The sequence below is a fragment of the Hirundo rustica genome, chromosome 4, assembly GCF_015227805.2.
Source record: "Hirundo rustica isolate bHirRus1 chromosome 4, bHirRus1.pri.v3, whole genome shotgun sequence".
Taxonomy (NCBI): domain Eukaryota; kingdom Metazoa; phylum Chordata; class Aves; order Passeriformes; family Hirundinidae; genus Hirundo; species Hirundo rustica.
The window spans coordinates 57,801,898-57,819,923 of NC_053453.1; the positions used below are offsets into that span (position 1 = coordinate 57,801,898).

General features: G+C 34.0%; 2 protein-coding genes across 7 annotated transcripts in view; one reads left to right on the top strand and one right to left on the bottom strand.

Moving 5' to 3' along the window:
• The first annotated feature begins 248 nt into the window (after window positions 1–248).
• PMCH (pro-melanin concentrating hormone) lies at window positions 249–1,637 on the top strand. The gene is made up of 3 exons (XM_040063272.2): window positions 249–599; window positions 1,082–1,283; window positions 1,505–1,637. The coding sequence occupies exons 1-3, from the start codon at window positions 348–350 to the stop codon at window positions 1,552–1,554; spliced, it is 504 nt and encodes a 167-aa protein (XP_039919206.1). The 5' UTR covers window positions 249–347; the 3' UTR covers window positions 1,555–1,637.
• The window catches only part of PARPBP (PARP1 binding protein), a 38,598-nt gene continuing 22,189 nt past the window's right edge, over window positions 1,618–18,026 (bottom strand). For 4 of the 6 annotated variants that reach the window (XM_040063266.2, XM_040063267.2, XM_040063265.2 and 1 more), the window contains 5 exons: window positions 17,225–17,408; window positions 12,969–13,147; window positions 11,703–11,784; window positions 2,876–3,008; window positions 1,618–2,240 (listed from right to left, as the gene is read on the bottom strand). In XM_040063266.2, coding sequence (XP_039919200.1) covers window positions 1,906–2,240; window positions 2,876–3,008; window positions 11,703–11,784; window positions 12,969–13,147; window positions 17,225–17,408 — 913 coding nt within the window. In that variant the 3' untranslated portion in view covers window positions 1,618–1,905. Of the gene's footprint in view, window positions 2,241–2,875; window positions 3,009–11,702; window positions 11,785–12,968; window positions 13,148–15,518; window positions 15,921–17,224; window positions 17,409–18,026 lie in introns of those variants that run through there. The other 2 variants (XM_040063268.2, XM_040063271.2) reach the window with 2 other exon arrangements.

Here is an 18,026-nt window from a genome sequence, read left to right on the forward strand (position 1 = left end):
ATTAACAACACAAATGGACATCACTTTTTCTGTGAACTTTGTTATACTGATCCACCAAAAGGAACTAATCTGTTCTAAAAACATACAAAGAAACAAATAAGGTATGACAAAGAAATGTTTTAGTTCTAACCAGGTGGGATTAGAAGGATTATAGAAAAGGTTACTCCTTAATATGAGTCATTTTAAAAGAATGAACTCATCAGCCATTCAAGTAGTTTCCATTCAACCTGTAAAATATATAAAGCGTGCCATTGCAGAAATGGAAAACAATTATTTACCACTGGAAAAGCTTTCTTAGTATTTGGGAAGTGCTGAACCTCTATGCAAGTGTTAAATAACTAAAAAAAATGTGCATCTCATCATATATCCTAATTCTCTCCCTTCTCTCTCTTTTTTCTCAAGGTTTTCTACTTTCAGTTTCAAAATCTCTGCAAGAGGTAGAAGATGAAAATATGTTGGTAGCTACATTAAATCTAGGAAAAACTCTACAAAATGGAGACAAAACTATGAACAAGGGAGCTATACCTTTGCTGAAGCACTTCAAGATTGAAGACAGCAGTGTTTTCAATGATAAGAATGCTGGAAACATGAAGTTTTCGGTGAGTTCAGTTTTGAATTTTGGCTGAATTGTAAAATTGAAATTCATTTATACCCTTTCAGGAAGCAAGTACAACAACTTAAATCAATAACCATGTAAATATACAAAAATAACAGTTTAACATAACAGTCAAGAAAAAAATTTCAGCTCTATATATCTAATGTCAAGATTCCAAATGTGTAACTTGGGAGTGTTGAATTAAATTTGATTTTCTGATAGTAGCCAAAACTTGGAGGATGGGGGGAGAAGAAACCTATATTTATATTTGATGCATGTCTCTATATTCAGCAACAGGTTTTTTACTTTGCCAAACACGAGACTCATTATTTAATTGTGTCTATTAAAGCATTTTGGCCAAAGATGTAATGCAGGTCATTACTATTAAAGTATGATTTTGAAAGATAAAATAACTGCACTGTATAAAGTACAAGATGTGAACACAACTGACTTTAAAGATAAACCTCCTGTCTTCCCTCAAAACAGGACAGAGGTTCCAGACATGATTACTTCAATCATGTTACGCCAATCAACCCAGATAGAAAGCAGCTACCTTATCCTGCACTGAAGGAAGCCATGGCTTTTCCAGCTGACACTGAAAATCAAAATACTGACTCAATACAGGAAAGAGAGACCACAGATGAACAAAATTCAGCTAAATTCCCTATAGGAAGAAGAGATTTTGACAGTAAATATATTTTATTTTTACACAAAAAATTATTTCATTCTGGTAAAGTACATTGCAGTATCAATATAGCAATTTGGTAAAGGTTCATTTAGAGACTCCATGACTTATGATTTGGTGCACAGGGGAGGGAGCATTTGTTAAACTAATACTTCCAAAAACCATAAGAATTCTGGTTCTATGATGACAAACTTTCAGGCTCTTTTTTTCCCTCTCTCCTATAGTCCTGAGGTGTATGCTGGGAAGAGTCTATCGACCTTGTTGGCAAGTGTGAAAACGACTCATCTCCACCACCTTCTTTGAAGATTAAACATTTTATTCTGAATTTAATGTAATTTGAAGTTACTAGTGTTAGTATTGCTGTACATATGCATCCAAAAATAATTTCCCATTGCATTGTAGAGGGATACATAATTCTTTGCCAAAAAATAACTAATTATTAACAATGTATTGTTATTAAAAAATAAAAGACTTCAGCATAATCCAGACTTTTAAGTAGTTGTCTAACATAATACACAAGCTACTTTCAATTACTTACATATGAAAGAAAGTAATTAATGAATTTCACCCATTTTCTTGCAAAATTTTACAACTGTCAACATACCATGTATGTGAAAACAAAAATCTAGAGTTGAAAAAAGCGAGTTAGCTTTGCCTGACCAGCAATCAACTTATTCTTACTTGCAGTTCTGGCCTGTTTTCTTTTGCCACCAATTTTGCTGTCCAATTCCTTCTTGGAGATGTTAGAAGTCTTAAGTCTTTTAGTATTTTTTTGCAAAGATGGTTCACTTTCCTTGTCACAGATTATTTTGTCGTTATTCAAATCCATCTGTTCATTCTCGGAGTTCTTGTTCCTTGGCTGACAACTCAGCTTTCCCATTTCTGTATAACTTCTAGTCTGGTGAACACTTTCAGAAATAGTTCCAAGCCCTGGTACATCAAGACATGAATTTGTACCTTCTGTCATGTAAGAATATCAAAAACATATGTGAGGAAATAAAAAGTTACCTGGGAACATACATGCTTTTTCTATAAAGCCTGCCTTTTTTTTTTAATCAAAACTAATGTATTGCCAATAAAACAAAGCTATGCTGGTCATTGCTATTACATTTGCTATGTGTTTCTAAGTGCACTGTCAATTTAAAATTACATTGCTCAAAAACATGTAATAACTAACTTAGAGAAGTAGATTTATAACTTTAAAATATTGGAAGAGAGGGTTAAAGGGCATAGAAATGCTATATATTATGTAGTTGTGCAGTTAAACAAATTTTCCCCCCTTTTGATGGCAAAAATATAAATTTTACTTGGCTTAGTTTTGTAGAATAAGAACAAATATGTCATACATGCAACATATATCACTTGTTTACCTGAAGATAGCATCAGCACATTTTTCAAACACTTATATTTTTCAAAGCATTGGCATTACAATTTTATTGCAAAAAGATTTAACTGGCATATGAGACATTGAGAACCATAAGACATTTTTGTTCTTTTTCTTGAAAATATCTATTTTGAGTTCTATTGAAGACTTTTTGAATAGCATTTAAAGTATAACACATCACATTCATTTATTCAATCCTACCACAGCTTACCTGTATGCTTCCAAGTTTTTAAATGTTGTCTTGGTACAGGGTGTTTGCAGGCTGGAATCGCATGGGAAGGCTGACCACTCAAATCATTTTTATATGTACAGGCAAACTGGGATTTAATTGAAGATTGCTTCATCTGCAAATACCAATCTACTATCAGCTTTTATTATTTACAAAAGCAAAAGACAACACCTGCAAGAGCTTTCCCATTCTTTTCACATAAAATACCAGAGAAATGGATATGTTCACATTAAAAAAGAAAATTAGATATTCATTTACAAAGCATAAGGGCTTTCAAGAATAGTAATTTATTATTCTATTAAAAGTACTAAAATTATTCAAAAATATCTTTTTCAGCTCCCTCAGAAAGGTACACATTAACTCTTAGAGCTTCAAATTATAGTTTTATATCTTAAGTTAGCCCCGTGTTCTGGTAGACTCCACTGTTTTGAGTGGAGTGGTAGCTACTACATTCAGTTTTCATACTTCTGCAGCTCATCATCTATACTTATATCTAAAAGGGGAATATTAAGTACTATTTCAAATTTCCCACTTATTCACGAAACGAAGCCATTTTACCATTGAATACCAATGTCTAACTCCACATTTGCCAAAACATACTCATTTAGTTTAAGTCACAGGTAAAATTTCCTCAGCTTATTCTTAAGTTACAGCTTCACATCAGCTGAGAATTTCAGGTCAAGCTTTATACTTTTGCTACAATTGACCATAAATGCTATTGGTTCTGCAAGACAAATTCTGCCCTCACTTCCATTTGAGAGTGAAATGGACTATACAAATCAATATTGAATTATATTGAAAGATGTAGCACAGAGCAGATAACTACAATACATCTGGATTTTTAGTTAATAATTCTATCACAATGGCATGGGCAAATTTAAATCTATTTGAGCTGAACAGATGCTACAGTAAAAATGTCAGAAAAGAACAAGTAATAAACACTGTTACAAACTAAATATAGCTACATAAATAGATGGCAGGAGTGATTTGTTGAATAAGAGGTTTACAGCCACTTTTCTGATTAAAGGGTCTGCATTATGCAAGTCTACTTTTCTTCTTAGCACAAGCAAGATTAAACCTTACAGTTCAGATTTGTCCCTTAGAGATATAATTTTCTTCTAACTCAAATTCTCAGATTTAGACAGAAGGAAAGAGAATAATTTTTCCAGAAGCCTCCTTTCACAGAGGACTTCATCCACAAAATTCAGTCACAATTGATGCCACTTTGATCAGATCTTGCGTTCATACATATAGGGTAACAGACTCGAGCTTATCACTGAGATGCAACCTAGATATCTTTTCATGGTACTGCTGTTGGCTAAGTACTACACTGAGTATTTGGAAAAAAAATAACCTCATTCATTTACAGAAATGAAGTTGTTCTTTCTGGTTTGATACATAGGTTTACTTTAATCCTCAGCATTCCCTTCAAGAGTCATAAAGACCAAGTTTTCCCTTTTGTCTATCACTCCCAAACTGCAATTTATTTGGGCCAGATAACAGACTGGGAAAGAAAAGGAGATTTAACAGGGCAAACTAACAAGCCTGACTTCTCAATAACTCAAATATCTTCCTAATATGAATCTATTTTGTACTTTTAAAACATTTACCACAAAATAAGACTACATACATAGCCATTTACAAGGTCTATATGCTTCAAGATTATGCCTCAGCTCACTGACTCTAAGTAGAATTATAGAATATGCTGCATTGGAAGGGACCCACAAGGACCAACAAGTCCAAATCCTAGCCCTGCACAGGACTCCCCAAGAATCACACCATGTGCCAGAGAGCATTGTCCAAACATTTCAAGAGTTCTGTCATGCTTGGTAGTGTGACGATTGCCTGAGGGAGCCTGTTCCAGTGCCCAATCAACATTCAGGTGAACATCTTTTTCCTAGTATCCAACCCAACCCCCTCAAAAAGCTCCATGCCATTCCCTTGTGTCCTATTGCCGGTCACTTGAGAGAAGAGATCAGAGTCTGTGCCACCTCTTCCCCTTGTGAGGAAGCTGTAGACTATGTATGTCATTATACTCTTCTCACAAAGTATTTTGAAGGCTAGAGCAGCTGTCTAGTTTAAATTTAGTAAACATCATATTGTACAAGTACAATATTAAGAAGATAAAGGGCTTGCATTTCCTTTAAGCTTCAGGTTACTGTAATATTAATGAAAAATATTTTCCACTATTCGATATGTTTCTGAAAAACTTCATCTTAACCTTTCACAAATCCCTCAATGCTCAATTATTGTTTGATAAATGACACACATCAAAAATTATGCAACAACTTGAACAGCTTTCTATCACATTCATATTACAAGAGGCAAATGAGCTACAATTTTGCAAAGTTGATGAATCTATAATAAATACAGCATGAACATAAAATTTGAGCAAGAAAGCCTGATAGTTACCATTCTATAACCAACAATAAACGCAATTATTTTTTATAAGCAACAGTGTTTCTTTTTACCACTCCCATCTCTCACTTCACTAATCGAGTTTGTAGGGATAGAATATGCAGAGTCAAAGGACAGAAGTCAAGGTCAAATACTGAAAAATCCACCACATAAACCCATCTGTGTTTCAACTTCACTGAAGTTTGAAATTTGTCTGTTGCATCTCATACCACTCAGGCATTTGCAAACAGCATGCAAAGCTCTACCAAATCAGACTCTGGATGTTAGAACTAATCTAGAGGGTGTACATATAATGTAAGACAACTTGTTGAAGCAAACTTTTCAACTAGTCTAGGAATGTATACTCACTAGTATAAAGAACTGTATTACAGTTCTGAACAGAACTGTATTACATTGGGTGAAATAGCAACATGGAAATTTTAAGAGCCTGAAGGGAGCACAAAGGAGCGCATGTCTAGCACTGAATTAGAAAGTAGAGCTTCACTGGAATGTTTTTAAGAAGAAAGATCAACCTAAAATTTACTTGAAGACTGTCTGTCAACAGCTTGGAAAAGCTCTTAGGAAAAAAAGCCCTTTGAGTTCTTTTACATTAGATTCCCTAAAATTCACTACTTTAAGAGCACTATTCCAATGACCCACAGTTCTGGGAGAGAAAAAATATCGGGAGATCAATTTGCTAACTGAGTAGCTGCACACAAATGACACACAATGAACTCAGCCTTACTATTCCTTCTCTTCACAAACAGGTCAGATGCTGCTCTTATCCCCATACAAAGAAAGAAATTCTGCTGCATTTCAGAAAAAAAAGGTGCACTGTTAGCACCCTTCAGTTGGGAGAAAGCAGGATAGAATTTACAACTGTTTCAGCACAAGCCGGTCGATTAGAATTCCTAATAAGTAAATAAAGCAGTACATACTCCCACCTTGACATCTGTATCTAGATAAATGTTTCAGTTGTTCAAGATGCCCATATAAAACATTTACTTTTATGTGAAATATTAATGGTGCATGCTCTATTTATTTCTAAAAGTTAGATTATAATCTGTTCCAGATCTCCTTCCAGCATCTGCATACAGACAGTACTGCCAGTATTTGTCAGTAAGAATGTTGAGATTTGGTTTTTATACACTGGAATGGCATAATAGAATTTGAAAACCTACATCAGTAACAACAAACACATGTTTTTATTTTCTAGCCAAAAAACTAGAGTACTATTTGGAAGAGAAAAAGAGATAAAAAGAAAATTTATTTTCTCTATCCTTACCCTTGTCCTTTGAGAAAAAAAAAATTAAGGTAAGTTGAAAGAAGTTGAAAAAGGGAAAGGAGTACAAAGGGAAGAGTAAGAAAACAATAAATTATATTTTTGCCAAACCCAGGCATGTTATTTAAAAAATATCCTGGATAGCTCAGGTAGTAGCAAGATTTTATTGTACTGAAACTTTTTTTTTTGCATGATATTATACCAGCCTTTTGCTATCCCAAAATAACCTGCTACTGTTTTGAGAACATAAACCTCAAGTCACCTCATTATTGGCTTTCAAACAAAACTCACAGCTATGGATACTAAACAGAGTAGTTTATGGGTCTCATATAAATAAAAACGGTATTTTCTACACAAATGTGGTTTATCAACTGACACCAAGTCTTTCCTCAGATTTTGTGCTGAACATATAACATTTTCATTTCCTTCACTTCTTTTTTTCTGCTAAACTACTAGTCACCTTTGGTGTTCTCCATAATTATATTCCACTCAGGAAATAAATATTTCTTGCAACAATAGATGAGAATACTACCTGAAGAAGATTATTTTCTCTATTACTATGACTCTTCTGTTCACAATTACAGTGAGCATACAAGAAAACTCTTGATAACTTTCTGCTGATAGTTTTCCAAGTCACTGGAATCACAAATAGGCAAACCAATTCTCTCAAGTAACAGCATTTAGAGAACTAAGCAGTGTAAAACAACAGCAGTGCATGAAGCTAGATATTAAGTCATTTTATAGAGACATGAAAAAGTCACATGAGAAAGGCAGATCAGGATTTTTGCTTTGTGGAGCTTTTTTCTTGGAAGAATTTCTATACACAGTAAAATTACAATGAACTTCAAGCATGCCAAGTTTTGTTAGAGTTGTTAAGCCACAAATTCTTCTTAAAACTAGAACTGCAGCTATGTTCCCAACTGGAGGGAAATAGTGCCTCACATAGGAAAGGTTTTCTTAATGTAACTGGAGACAAAAACACACCAAACTACTGAAAGTCCTTGCAGCTGTTTCAGGGTAAGTCTGCTAACAATGCAGCAGGATTTCTAAAACAATACATCAAAAAGGCCAAAACAATCTTAGCTTCACAAAAAAAGTTCTGTTAAACTCTCATATATTGCATGCTTACAGCCGAATAATTTTGGTTCTTCCCGTCTTAACTCCTGAAGTTCTCAGTTTCACTCAATCCCACTAGCTCAGGAACAGTATTTCACCCACACCTAGAAAGTCTCAATATTTTGCAGTGCAGAACAAAGATGAAAATCTTATTATGTAACATTTTTATTGTCCTAAGTTGCTCCTCAGCCTAAACAAAGCAGGTTATTGTAACAGCATGTTCATTCCCCTCTCACACCACTAAGCAGGACTATAATATAACCCACAGAAATCAACAAACTAACTACTCAACAACAGGGTATCTACTCATTTCACATAAATAGAAATATGATGCAAAAAAAGCACACATAAGGCTGGATGAGACCTTTTCAGACAAAATAGCTCTCTCCTGTCGAATTAAGCTTCTTATGTATTTCTATAAAGCAGAAAGGAGTGGCAAGGACAGCTGACAAGATATAACTTAATACATGTTCCACAGACCTTTCTGAATTAAAGACTCCTTCTACAAAATACCATTCACCAGAAGACACTTCACTTAAACAATAGATAAACTTGAAACTAAATTGTCTTCCAAAGGAAAACCAAGTTTCATATTCTTATTCTTACCTACTTCTGCTAGAGGAAATGAAACAATGCAACATGCTTGCTCCCCAGACTTCTTTCTCATCAAGCAATAAGAGCAACAGCTTTGCTTCCGAACAAATGCCAATATAGTTAGGTGATCTTTCTGTGTTTCTTCCAGTATTTAATGGGGATTGAAAGACAAAAAATATTTCTTTGTCATTCACTGTTGCCTGGAATTTATTTTGGCACAGTGGAAATATCCACAAGATTTATTTTATTTCTGAACACCAATTCTAGTTCATAGCTACCTGTTTATTTTATCCACTGTCCTTATTTTTAGATACTAAAACACATACTGATGATGTGCCCTAGCTCTAAATATTATCAATCCCCACTCCTCCACATAATTCCACAGAAGCTGAAAAACCAGTTCCTCCTAAGGAGAGAGAGGGCACAACAAATTTTAATCTCTTTCTTTTTAAAAACTTTAATTTTGATTTAGGTGTTTCTCCCTTTTCTTTCTAAATTTTCCTAAATTTCTTCATTTAGTTATAAGGACTCAGCATACCACCAAACTTATCACCACTACTGTGTTTTTCTTCCCTTCTCAAATATTATGGAAAAGGGAAAAGTCCTAAGGAGGCATCCTTAATTTATACTATAGACTAACCACCTAACACCTATCAGAGGCAGCATGGTAAAAAGGCTGTTAGGGCAACTTTTTGAAACTAAGGCTACCATCAAACATATGGCAAAAGAAATTTCTCCAAAGGATCACAAATATTGAGAAGAAATATATTGCTATTCCCTTATTCAAAAAGGAAATATCTGGTACCTCTTCTGAATCAATTGCTAACATGAGTGCACTATGCATAACAAAATTTTTAACTGTGAATATTACAAGGAACCTGTACACATTTCAAGATGGTTGCATGGAATAATAATGGAGACTGATACTCAGGGTAAGAAGGTGGTAAATATTACTACAGCACCTGAGATCTACAGCCATGGACAAGGAATTCTTTGTGCTCTTTGTGCTAAGTGCTGTACAGTAAGGACAGAACAAAATTTATTTCTACCAAGAGACATTACAATCCTAGACAAGAAATATATAGATTCACAGAGAAAGGAACTGAAACTAGTCACTGTAATGGGCATTTATCTCAACAAAAAGCACTACTAAGATTTGGGGAGGGGTTGATTTAAAGGTACTGAGAAAGCTTTGAAAGGAGTATAATGAGTTCTGCAGAAATCTAAAGGAAATCCCTTCAGCCATAAGAAACAGTGTAAAAGTCAAAAGGGTTCATCTGAAAATTAACAAATGAACAACAAAGACTGGTAATACAGGCTGAATATAAGCAAGGACAGGGCAAAGCAGCAAATCAAGTAATCACTGGATTCAGACAGGCTAAAACAAGTAGTTTACATGAACTGAAACTCAAAGGAACAGATATGCAAACAGTAGGAAGTCATCTAGCATCTAATCACTTTGATAACAATTTTTTGAACACCAATCTCAGTGAAGGAATGTAGGAGAAAGTTGAAACTATCAAGTCCAAGAAAAAAACACAGCAGCATGTCAAAAAGTAAAGGAACATCTTTTATAAGTTACACTTGAGTAGACAGAGATAAATATTCCAGAAGTGTCATGAAAATATAACACACACAATACCTTCTTCAGTATCATATAAATATATCAGGGAAGACAGACCTACCACCTCAAGATGAAGAGCTGGGTAGACACAGAATAGTATAGAACTAACAGAAGATACCAATTTTGACAAAAGGGACACTTAAGTCACTCTAGATCTGTCAATTTTTGATAGCTGAAGTTCTGTTTGTAGATGTATGCAGTCACAAAGAAGGTACAGAAAGAAAAGAAGAGAAAAATAGGGACATAAATATCTTCATTTAAAAAAAAGAAAGACTATAGAGGAGTGGAAACAAAAGAAACTAGAAATTGTTATGGAAGTAGAGAAAAAAACAAAAATAAAATGAAAGATCAACATTTTAAGAAAGAAGTAGGATTTATGTGACAGGACAGATATCAAATATGAATGGCAGAGAACTAAGTCTTACTTATAAAAGTCATTAGTTGTTTGGCAACAACCATTTTAGTTGACTCATTTTTGCTTGTTTCTGTCAAAAACACATCAAACCAGATCTTGTCTCAAATGTGACAGGTAATTACTTTTAGATAATTTTTGCCCTTTGATACTGAACACAGCTGTTCATACATCCAATTACAAAACATTCATTAAGATAAGAGAATTATGTAGTTCAACATTTTATGGAAATATCATGACACATTTTTGCTATTTGATGAGAAAGCCGCAATTTAAATATGTTGTCTACAAAAAATAAAGATCCTCTATCAAGTTTTCATAACTTGCCTATGAGTTTTAAACTAAGTGTCACCCTAATTAGTGCATGTATCCAAAATGCTTGTCATTGTCCCAATCCACAAAAAAGGACTCAGAATGAAGTTGGAGCATATTTAAAATGCATGCGGGAAATACTGATAGTGTTTTTCATTTTGATATCTTTCTACTTAGAGACACACTATATGTTCAAGTTTATCTAATGTCCAATGAAATGTATTTTCCACTGTGCTGTTCTAGAACCAGTTTGGATGGCTTAGGATACCTCTTCCTTACATACCAATTAGATTTGTGTTTTTACATATTATCAGGACTAAGTCTGCAACAAATATTATGCCACTACTTTTATTTAGCTTTCTGCTGAAATACTGCAAGAGACAAGCTCTGCCTCTATCCATAGTACCAACATTCAAGTTTGCCAATTTTAATAATATGCCAATTTTTTTTATGCCACAATATGCCAATTTTAAAGTTGAAAAATACTATGTAAAATGCAGCACACTGAAAGACAGCAATTTTCAGAAACATTGTTCTTTTGAACAATACCTACATGCTCTTTTCATCTACAAAAAGCAAACATTAGCATCTTTATTTTTCACAAAGCAATGATATAGAAATGTCCTCAGATCGGTACAAATAAAAAGCATCAAAATAAAAAAAGCAATGAAACTGTCACTATTACACCTTTTCAATGTCTGTTTTATCAGAACTAACATCAGGTGTCTGTATTCAGTTTTATCTCTGTTTTCAGATAGCACAGTTCATTTCTATGGTCCTGAAATACACAGATTGTTAAATGAAGTGAGATTAATTCAGAAGACCTTCTCTAAGAAATCTTCATTAGGAAGTACTTTTAAGTTTAAAGCCTCTCTCTTCTAGAGTTTTAACATATTTCTGTTAATTTTACAATAACCGTTGGGCCAATAACCGCTGGTTAATCACAGTTACATTTCTGTAATTATGGGGAAAAAAATCTCAAATACCTGGCTGAAATGTATCACTGTTACTTTTATTTTATCACTATTATTACAATGCCTCTATAGTTGCATAGTAATTTCCTATAGAGTACCTTAATTACTTTTTCATCCATAGATTTCAGAATACGTTGTCTAAGAGGTTTTGGAGAAGATCCACTGGGTTGTGTCGGAGATCTATATTAAAAAGAGACAAGTACTTTGAATATGTAAAAACAATTAATTAATAAAAATTGTTGCCATACCAAGTTCCTTTACTCTTCAAGCTTTACCTTATTTTCTACCTTCCTAAGGAACCGTATGTACTGTGACAACTGAAGAGAGCATAAAGAAACCAAACCTACAGTTCCAATTTCTGGTACTCATTTTGCAGTTTCCAACATTGTAGCTCTGCAGACACAGTATTATTGTTATTATTTGTAATGCTGGTGATGATCTTCTAAGCCACAATTCTACTTACACCCTCCTGAATAGCATCTGTTCAATATTCAATATAATTTTCCACATATCTGCAGACTTCAACAGATATATCCACACAAAGTGTTTCCACTCACATGTCATCATGTAACTAGTTACATACATCAATGAAAAAAATTGATGCCTATAATGAAAAAAAAATGCATATAAAGAGGAATTTTTTGGTCTTGAAATAAGAACTTATCTATGCATTTGTAAGTAATTACTTCTCAGTCATGGCAGATCAATGTGCATATGAGGACAGGTTTTTCAACAAAAATTCATTCTTTGGCTCACTTCATCCAATTTTTTCATAAACGAAATTTTGTTTATTTAGCTTGTTCTTTATTTTATTTATTTCTAGCTACATGTTGCAAAACCAACCTTGCAATGGTTCTATTTTAATTACCAAAATATATAGCTTCAAAATAGCTTCATCATGTTACTGTCTACATTATTGTCCTGGTTCATGAATTCTCTTTGTAACCAATAATGTCAAATTTCTCAGCATCCTGTTTTTTCAACAACTGATGACTCCTCAGGACCAGTGACCAGATAAATCATCACTTCTTCAGTGCATGGATAGGTGATTTTCCTTGTGGGTGTCCACAGAAACAGGTTTTCAAGTGTCCTCCATAGAGTTTGTGTGATCCAGGAATGTACTACCTCAAGAAATCCACCTTACAAAAATATCTTGAAAATACAGAAAATGCAAATCAAGACTTAGAAAACTTTTGAAGACTCAGAACTGTTCCAAAATTGCTTTCCCTTTACACCTAATTTCACAGCAGACTGCACGTTGGTTATTTGATGCCATTTGTGTAAGTAACATCAACACTTTAAGACTGTCAGATCCTTAAAAAAAGCCCAAAGTAACACAACAAAAGCAACCTCCTAATACTCACCTGAAGAGTGTCAAAACAGAGGTGATACCACACAAATTTAAGCATTCATTGTCACATAACAGATCCGCTTTGTTCTGGGTAGGAGGATTAACAGCTTCTTCATCCAGAAGAACCAGCAAGACCTTTACAGTATCTCTGCCACAATAGGCAGTGCCATGATTTATGGAATGCAATTTTGGCTGAAAGTAAATTAAAAAAGGAACATAAAATACCTTTTGTAGTAAGCATTTATGGGGAATTTCTCCATGGGAAAGTTTTTCTCATCCCAAGTAGTTAGTGGAGTTTAGATCAATGACAGCTACATGTATACACTGAGGAGCAAGTCACGCAGAAAAATATACAAATCTATGCTGAAACTGCAGCAAAACTGAACATTCTATTTTCTGGTACACAAACACATTCTGGTCAAGTCCAACCACTCTGACTAACAAACTGCTAAAGCTGTTAGTTAAAAGTGAGATTTCCATCAAGATTTGACAACAGATGTACTTGGCACAATTTCCTGTTGTTTGGGTGAATTCCTCACGATTTTCCACAAGAATAAAGAATTCCTTAAAGAAAAACCAATCTGCAGCTGGAAGTGCTCAACACAACAGTCAGAGTACAGATGGAGAAATCCATAGCCACTGTGGGACTTAAATTTGAAAGTTTGCTATATTTTTCTTTAAAGGTACCAGGAGTTCCACAGAGAAATTTAAGACTTAATACACAGTGGTAATTTTTAAAAAACTATAGGCTCTCTTACTAATACACAGAAACACTGAATACTCTGACTTAATTCTAAAGGGCAAGACAAGCAATGAGCTGCATTTATCTAATCAGTTAACTGCTTTTAAACACAGTCTTGAAAAGATAAAATTCTATTTTTCTCTCTATTTGATTACATCAATTAGTGTATGTAGCTTTCAAGAAACCATAGCAACAACTGTCAGTCAGTTACTATAAGTTATAATCAATAGCTAGAAATAGCAATTACAAAATGGTTATTACTTGGCTTTACAGAATTAGCCTATTTCAGTACCATTTAATTTCCTCAAATTTTATTCTGAGCCTCTTCAGTCATTATATCACCATAACAGATTTTTATTAAACGTCATATGTGTCAAGATGATGCCAAATTTGTACTTTTTTCATTAAGACAAATCCACATCTTGACTGATGATATACAAAGGGGAAAAAAAATCTTTAGAAATATATTTCAGAAATCTCAAGTACTACAACACCAGATATTCTCTCAGTGTACTAACCATGGACAAAAGTCCAAGGCAAAATAAGAATTCTAGGTAAGACAACAAAAACATCTCAGTAAAAAAAGTCTTGTTTATAAATAGGCTTAATGATGAATCAAATTGTTTTTTAAATAAAATAAAATAGTTGCCCAGTTTTTCAAGAGTAGTGACCATTAGCTACTCCAGACTATCCTGTTTAGTTCCATCCAGAAACTCCAGCCAGATTCCATTCACAGTAGTAATTTTCTTAGGAAGAAATAAATCATAATTCCTATTAGTCACTCGTGGAAGCTCCAACACAAAATAGTGCTTCCTGCTGCATAAAGTAATAACTTTTCCTGGACTTCTAGATTCTTATAAACCAGGTATTTTCAGGAAAACTGAGCAATGATGGAAGAAAACTGCCACTGCCAGGAGAAAAGCAAATATTTTTCTAATGAAGCTACGCTTTTCAGGTACCTTTTATGAGGAAGCAGCTTTACCAGAAGCTAGTGGAGGTATAGTTTTCGCCTCTATACTTATGATCATATTTTAAATTTGAGCAAAGAAATTACTCAATCTCTTGCATAGAAAAAAACCCTAACATCCTATCACACCAGAACTTAAACTGAATAGAGATACTTTTTTCTGAAAAATTATAGCATCGGGAGGTTTCCTTATTAAGTAAAATCAAAACAGCCCCAAGTTCTACATAAGAATCAGAATAAAGGATTAATCTATGCTGTCCTGAGATCTTCATAGAACAATACACATGCTCTAATTTTTAACAGAACTTGAATTAATTTGGAAAACTTATTGGACTTTTTCAATCTTGCTTTCTTTTTTCATTACAAAAGGCAACCTATCCCTCCGTATGTTTAGCAAAACATTCTTCCACACCAAGTTCCACTAAAATATGCCATTAGACATCACTATCTTCACAACTGTCTAAGCTCCCTTTTCCACTCCTCAGCTCTCTGAATCATATGCTTAAGGCTAACTGTTAAAGCAGACATTCATCACAATCTTCACTGACTACACTTACATTAACAAAAAGAATTCCCCACACCAAAATAAACACAACACTGACAAAGGCAAACAATATACACATATTCTACTCTTCATCCCTCCACAATTACAAATAAAAAAAATAGTTTCCCCACACTTAGTGTGTTCTCTACCAATGTTCAGTCCATGTCTTGCCCGCTACATCTCTCAACTACTGTCCTTATCTCTAACGCCTCAGGCCCTACCAAAGACTGTTCTGGTTGACCCTGGTTAGCAGCCAGGTACTCACCAAGCTGCTCTATCGTCCCTCCTCCTAAACAGGACAGGAAGTGGAAAAAATCTTGAAAAAAAGCTCGTGGGAGTAAGATGAAGACAGGTTGTTCACTTACAAACCATAGGCTAAATAGATTTGACTTTATGAAATTAATTTATTGATATTTAATCATAATGGGACCCCTTCCTTCTTCCCAGACTCAACTCCACTCAACTTTTCTACCTCCTTCCCTCAAATGGCACACGGGGAAGGGGAATGAGGATTGCAGCCAGTTCTTAACACTTTGTCCCTTCTGCTTCTTCCTTACACTCTTCCTTTTCTTCTCTATGTGGGATACTGCTCTCAGTGAACTTCTCCACTTGAGGTCCTCCCTACATCATCAGGATCCAACCATCTTTGCCATCTTCTGCCTCAAGAAGGATACTGGCAAACATTTCTACGGAGTCATTAGACTATGAACTTCTGGAGAAGAGTAAGAAACAAATATCATTTTGGAAAAGCAGTGGTGAATTTCTCTGAAGAATGAAGTTTCAATAAAATGCTTTTACCTGGCTTATAATGATCTACTTTTTTTTTAATTTTAATCATTTTAAATATTTTTTTTAATTTATAACACAAGCAGCTAAATAAAGACAGAACTGATGATAGTTGTAATTTTCTCAGATAAGAAAGAGAAACAAATATGAAAAAGAAACAGAGAAATACACTGAACAAATATTCATAGCAAATAGGAAAGTGAGGATGAAATATATATCCAACATGCTCAGTGGAAAAACACTTTTAAACCAGCTTAACTAGCCAATAGGGTCTGGCTGGTTTTAGCTATCTTAAAAAAGAAAGTTATGGTAGGTTTGATTAAAATTTGTTAAAAATCTTTTGTTACCATGGCATAAATCCAATTATTTCACAAAACAAAGAATCCTAGCAATTCTTAACACATTCAAGGTGTCCATATTTTTTTTTTAAATTCACTAGAAAAACAAATTACATTAGATATTGTATACGTCAACACCGTAAAATAAAAAAATTAAAATCAGTTGATTTTTTGCATCACAAAAAGATTATTATTTAAACCTAGGTAGATTCACAGCACACAAGTCACAAACAGAAATCCTGTATTATGCCTTCAACAACTGACTTACAGAACTTTAAATATCCTGATTCCTTCCAAGAAAACAGTCATTAATAATTTCATTAATGTCTTGAAACACCAAAAGAAAAAAGCTTACACATGATTGTTTAGGGCTTTAAATTCCCTTCCCACTCCATATTTTACCATGTTTTAGATTTCTTACACATTTAACCTTACTTTGAATGCCTTACTCTGTGAAATACTTGATGCTCTACTAATTAAAACCTGTGTATTTTAATTAAAAAATACTGGTACATATTCTCAAATTTTAATTCTATTTTCATGAGGTTCTTTTGTTTGGAAATCTGTTATAGTTATAGAGTTACTGCTTTGAAATTAGTGGCAATATGACACTTCTAAGTATCTACGTTTATAATAACTGCACAACTATATTAAGCTTTGAAGAGTATTTTATTTGCAATGTTGAGGTAAGTAATTTAGTTTATGTAAATCAGCTGTTTGATTACAGTGTAATCCTCCAGTATGTGCCTTTCAACAAGTTTAAAATCACAGCATAGAGAAAATGACTACTTTTATATAGTTAGGAAAAAGATTACACTTCAACAAAACAGGCAAAAGATATTTGCTTTCTTATAAAGCTCAATAGTAAAGAGAACAAAAGAAGTCCCATTACCCGTGCTGGACTGACTCCAGTAGTGCTAGCAGTCAAGGTTTCCTGTTGTGAATCGATAATATTTTTAATCTTCAAATCCAAGTCTTCTACAACTTCCTCTACTGCCTGACAGAAAGGATCCCCATTGCTTCGGCCTTTTATCAAATGCATCTTCACTGTTGACAGAATTCGCCCCCCTGCAATTCTGAAAATAGGCACAGGGTCATCTCCACATTAATCTTGGCAACACTTTAGTATATCTATTAATGCTGAACATAGCCAGCCTTCACTGTTCATCAGAAAGAACAGCTTTGATCTTTCAAATCAAACAGCAGTGTAGACGTATTATTGTCCAACACAATAGTTTGCTAAAAAAAAATATTATAAGGAAAGGTAATGAATTCAGCACTTAGTAATACTCTGAGCTGCAATATAAAACTAACTTCTCCCTAGAAGTTCAAAGAAAAGTACTTTCTTTAAACCCACATTTATGGGTTTGCTCATAAACTGTTAAGTGTGCACAAAATTTTTCACTCAAACATGCATTCCTCTTTAATACCCTATTAGATTTGAGTCTTTTGTGCTTCGTGAAGGTGCTTCAAACTCCCAATCTTATTTCAGTTTTCTTTAAATAGACAGTAATTAGACCACATGAACATCACTATTAGCTATAAAGGCACACTCCATTAATCTCTTTCTTCAGCAAATGTGCCTGACTACTTTAATTAAGATTTTGCAAAAGAGAGAACAAGCTCCTTGAGTTAAAAGCCTAACTTTTTCCAGTACCTAAACAAAACAGTAATGTTTTACCTTTGCTTGAGCT

What these genes read in the sequence shown, in the direction of transcription:
- PMCH (XM_040063272.2), top strand. Translation starts at nt 348, where the DNA reads ATGTGCATCTCATCATATATCCTAATTCTCTCCCTTCTCTCTCTTTTT. An exon ending in CTGGAAACATGAAGTTTTCG is followed by an intron (nt 600 to 1,081) that starts GTGAGTTCAGTT and finishes CCCTCAAAACAG; the next exon opens with GACAGAGGTTCCAGACATGA. An exon ending in AGGAAGAAGAGATTTTGACA is followed by an intron (nt 1,284 to 1,504) that starts GTAAATATATTT and finishes TCTCTCCTATAG; the next exon opens with TCCTGAGGTGTATGCTGGGA.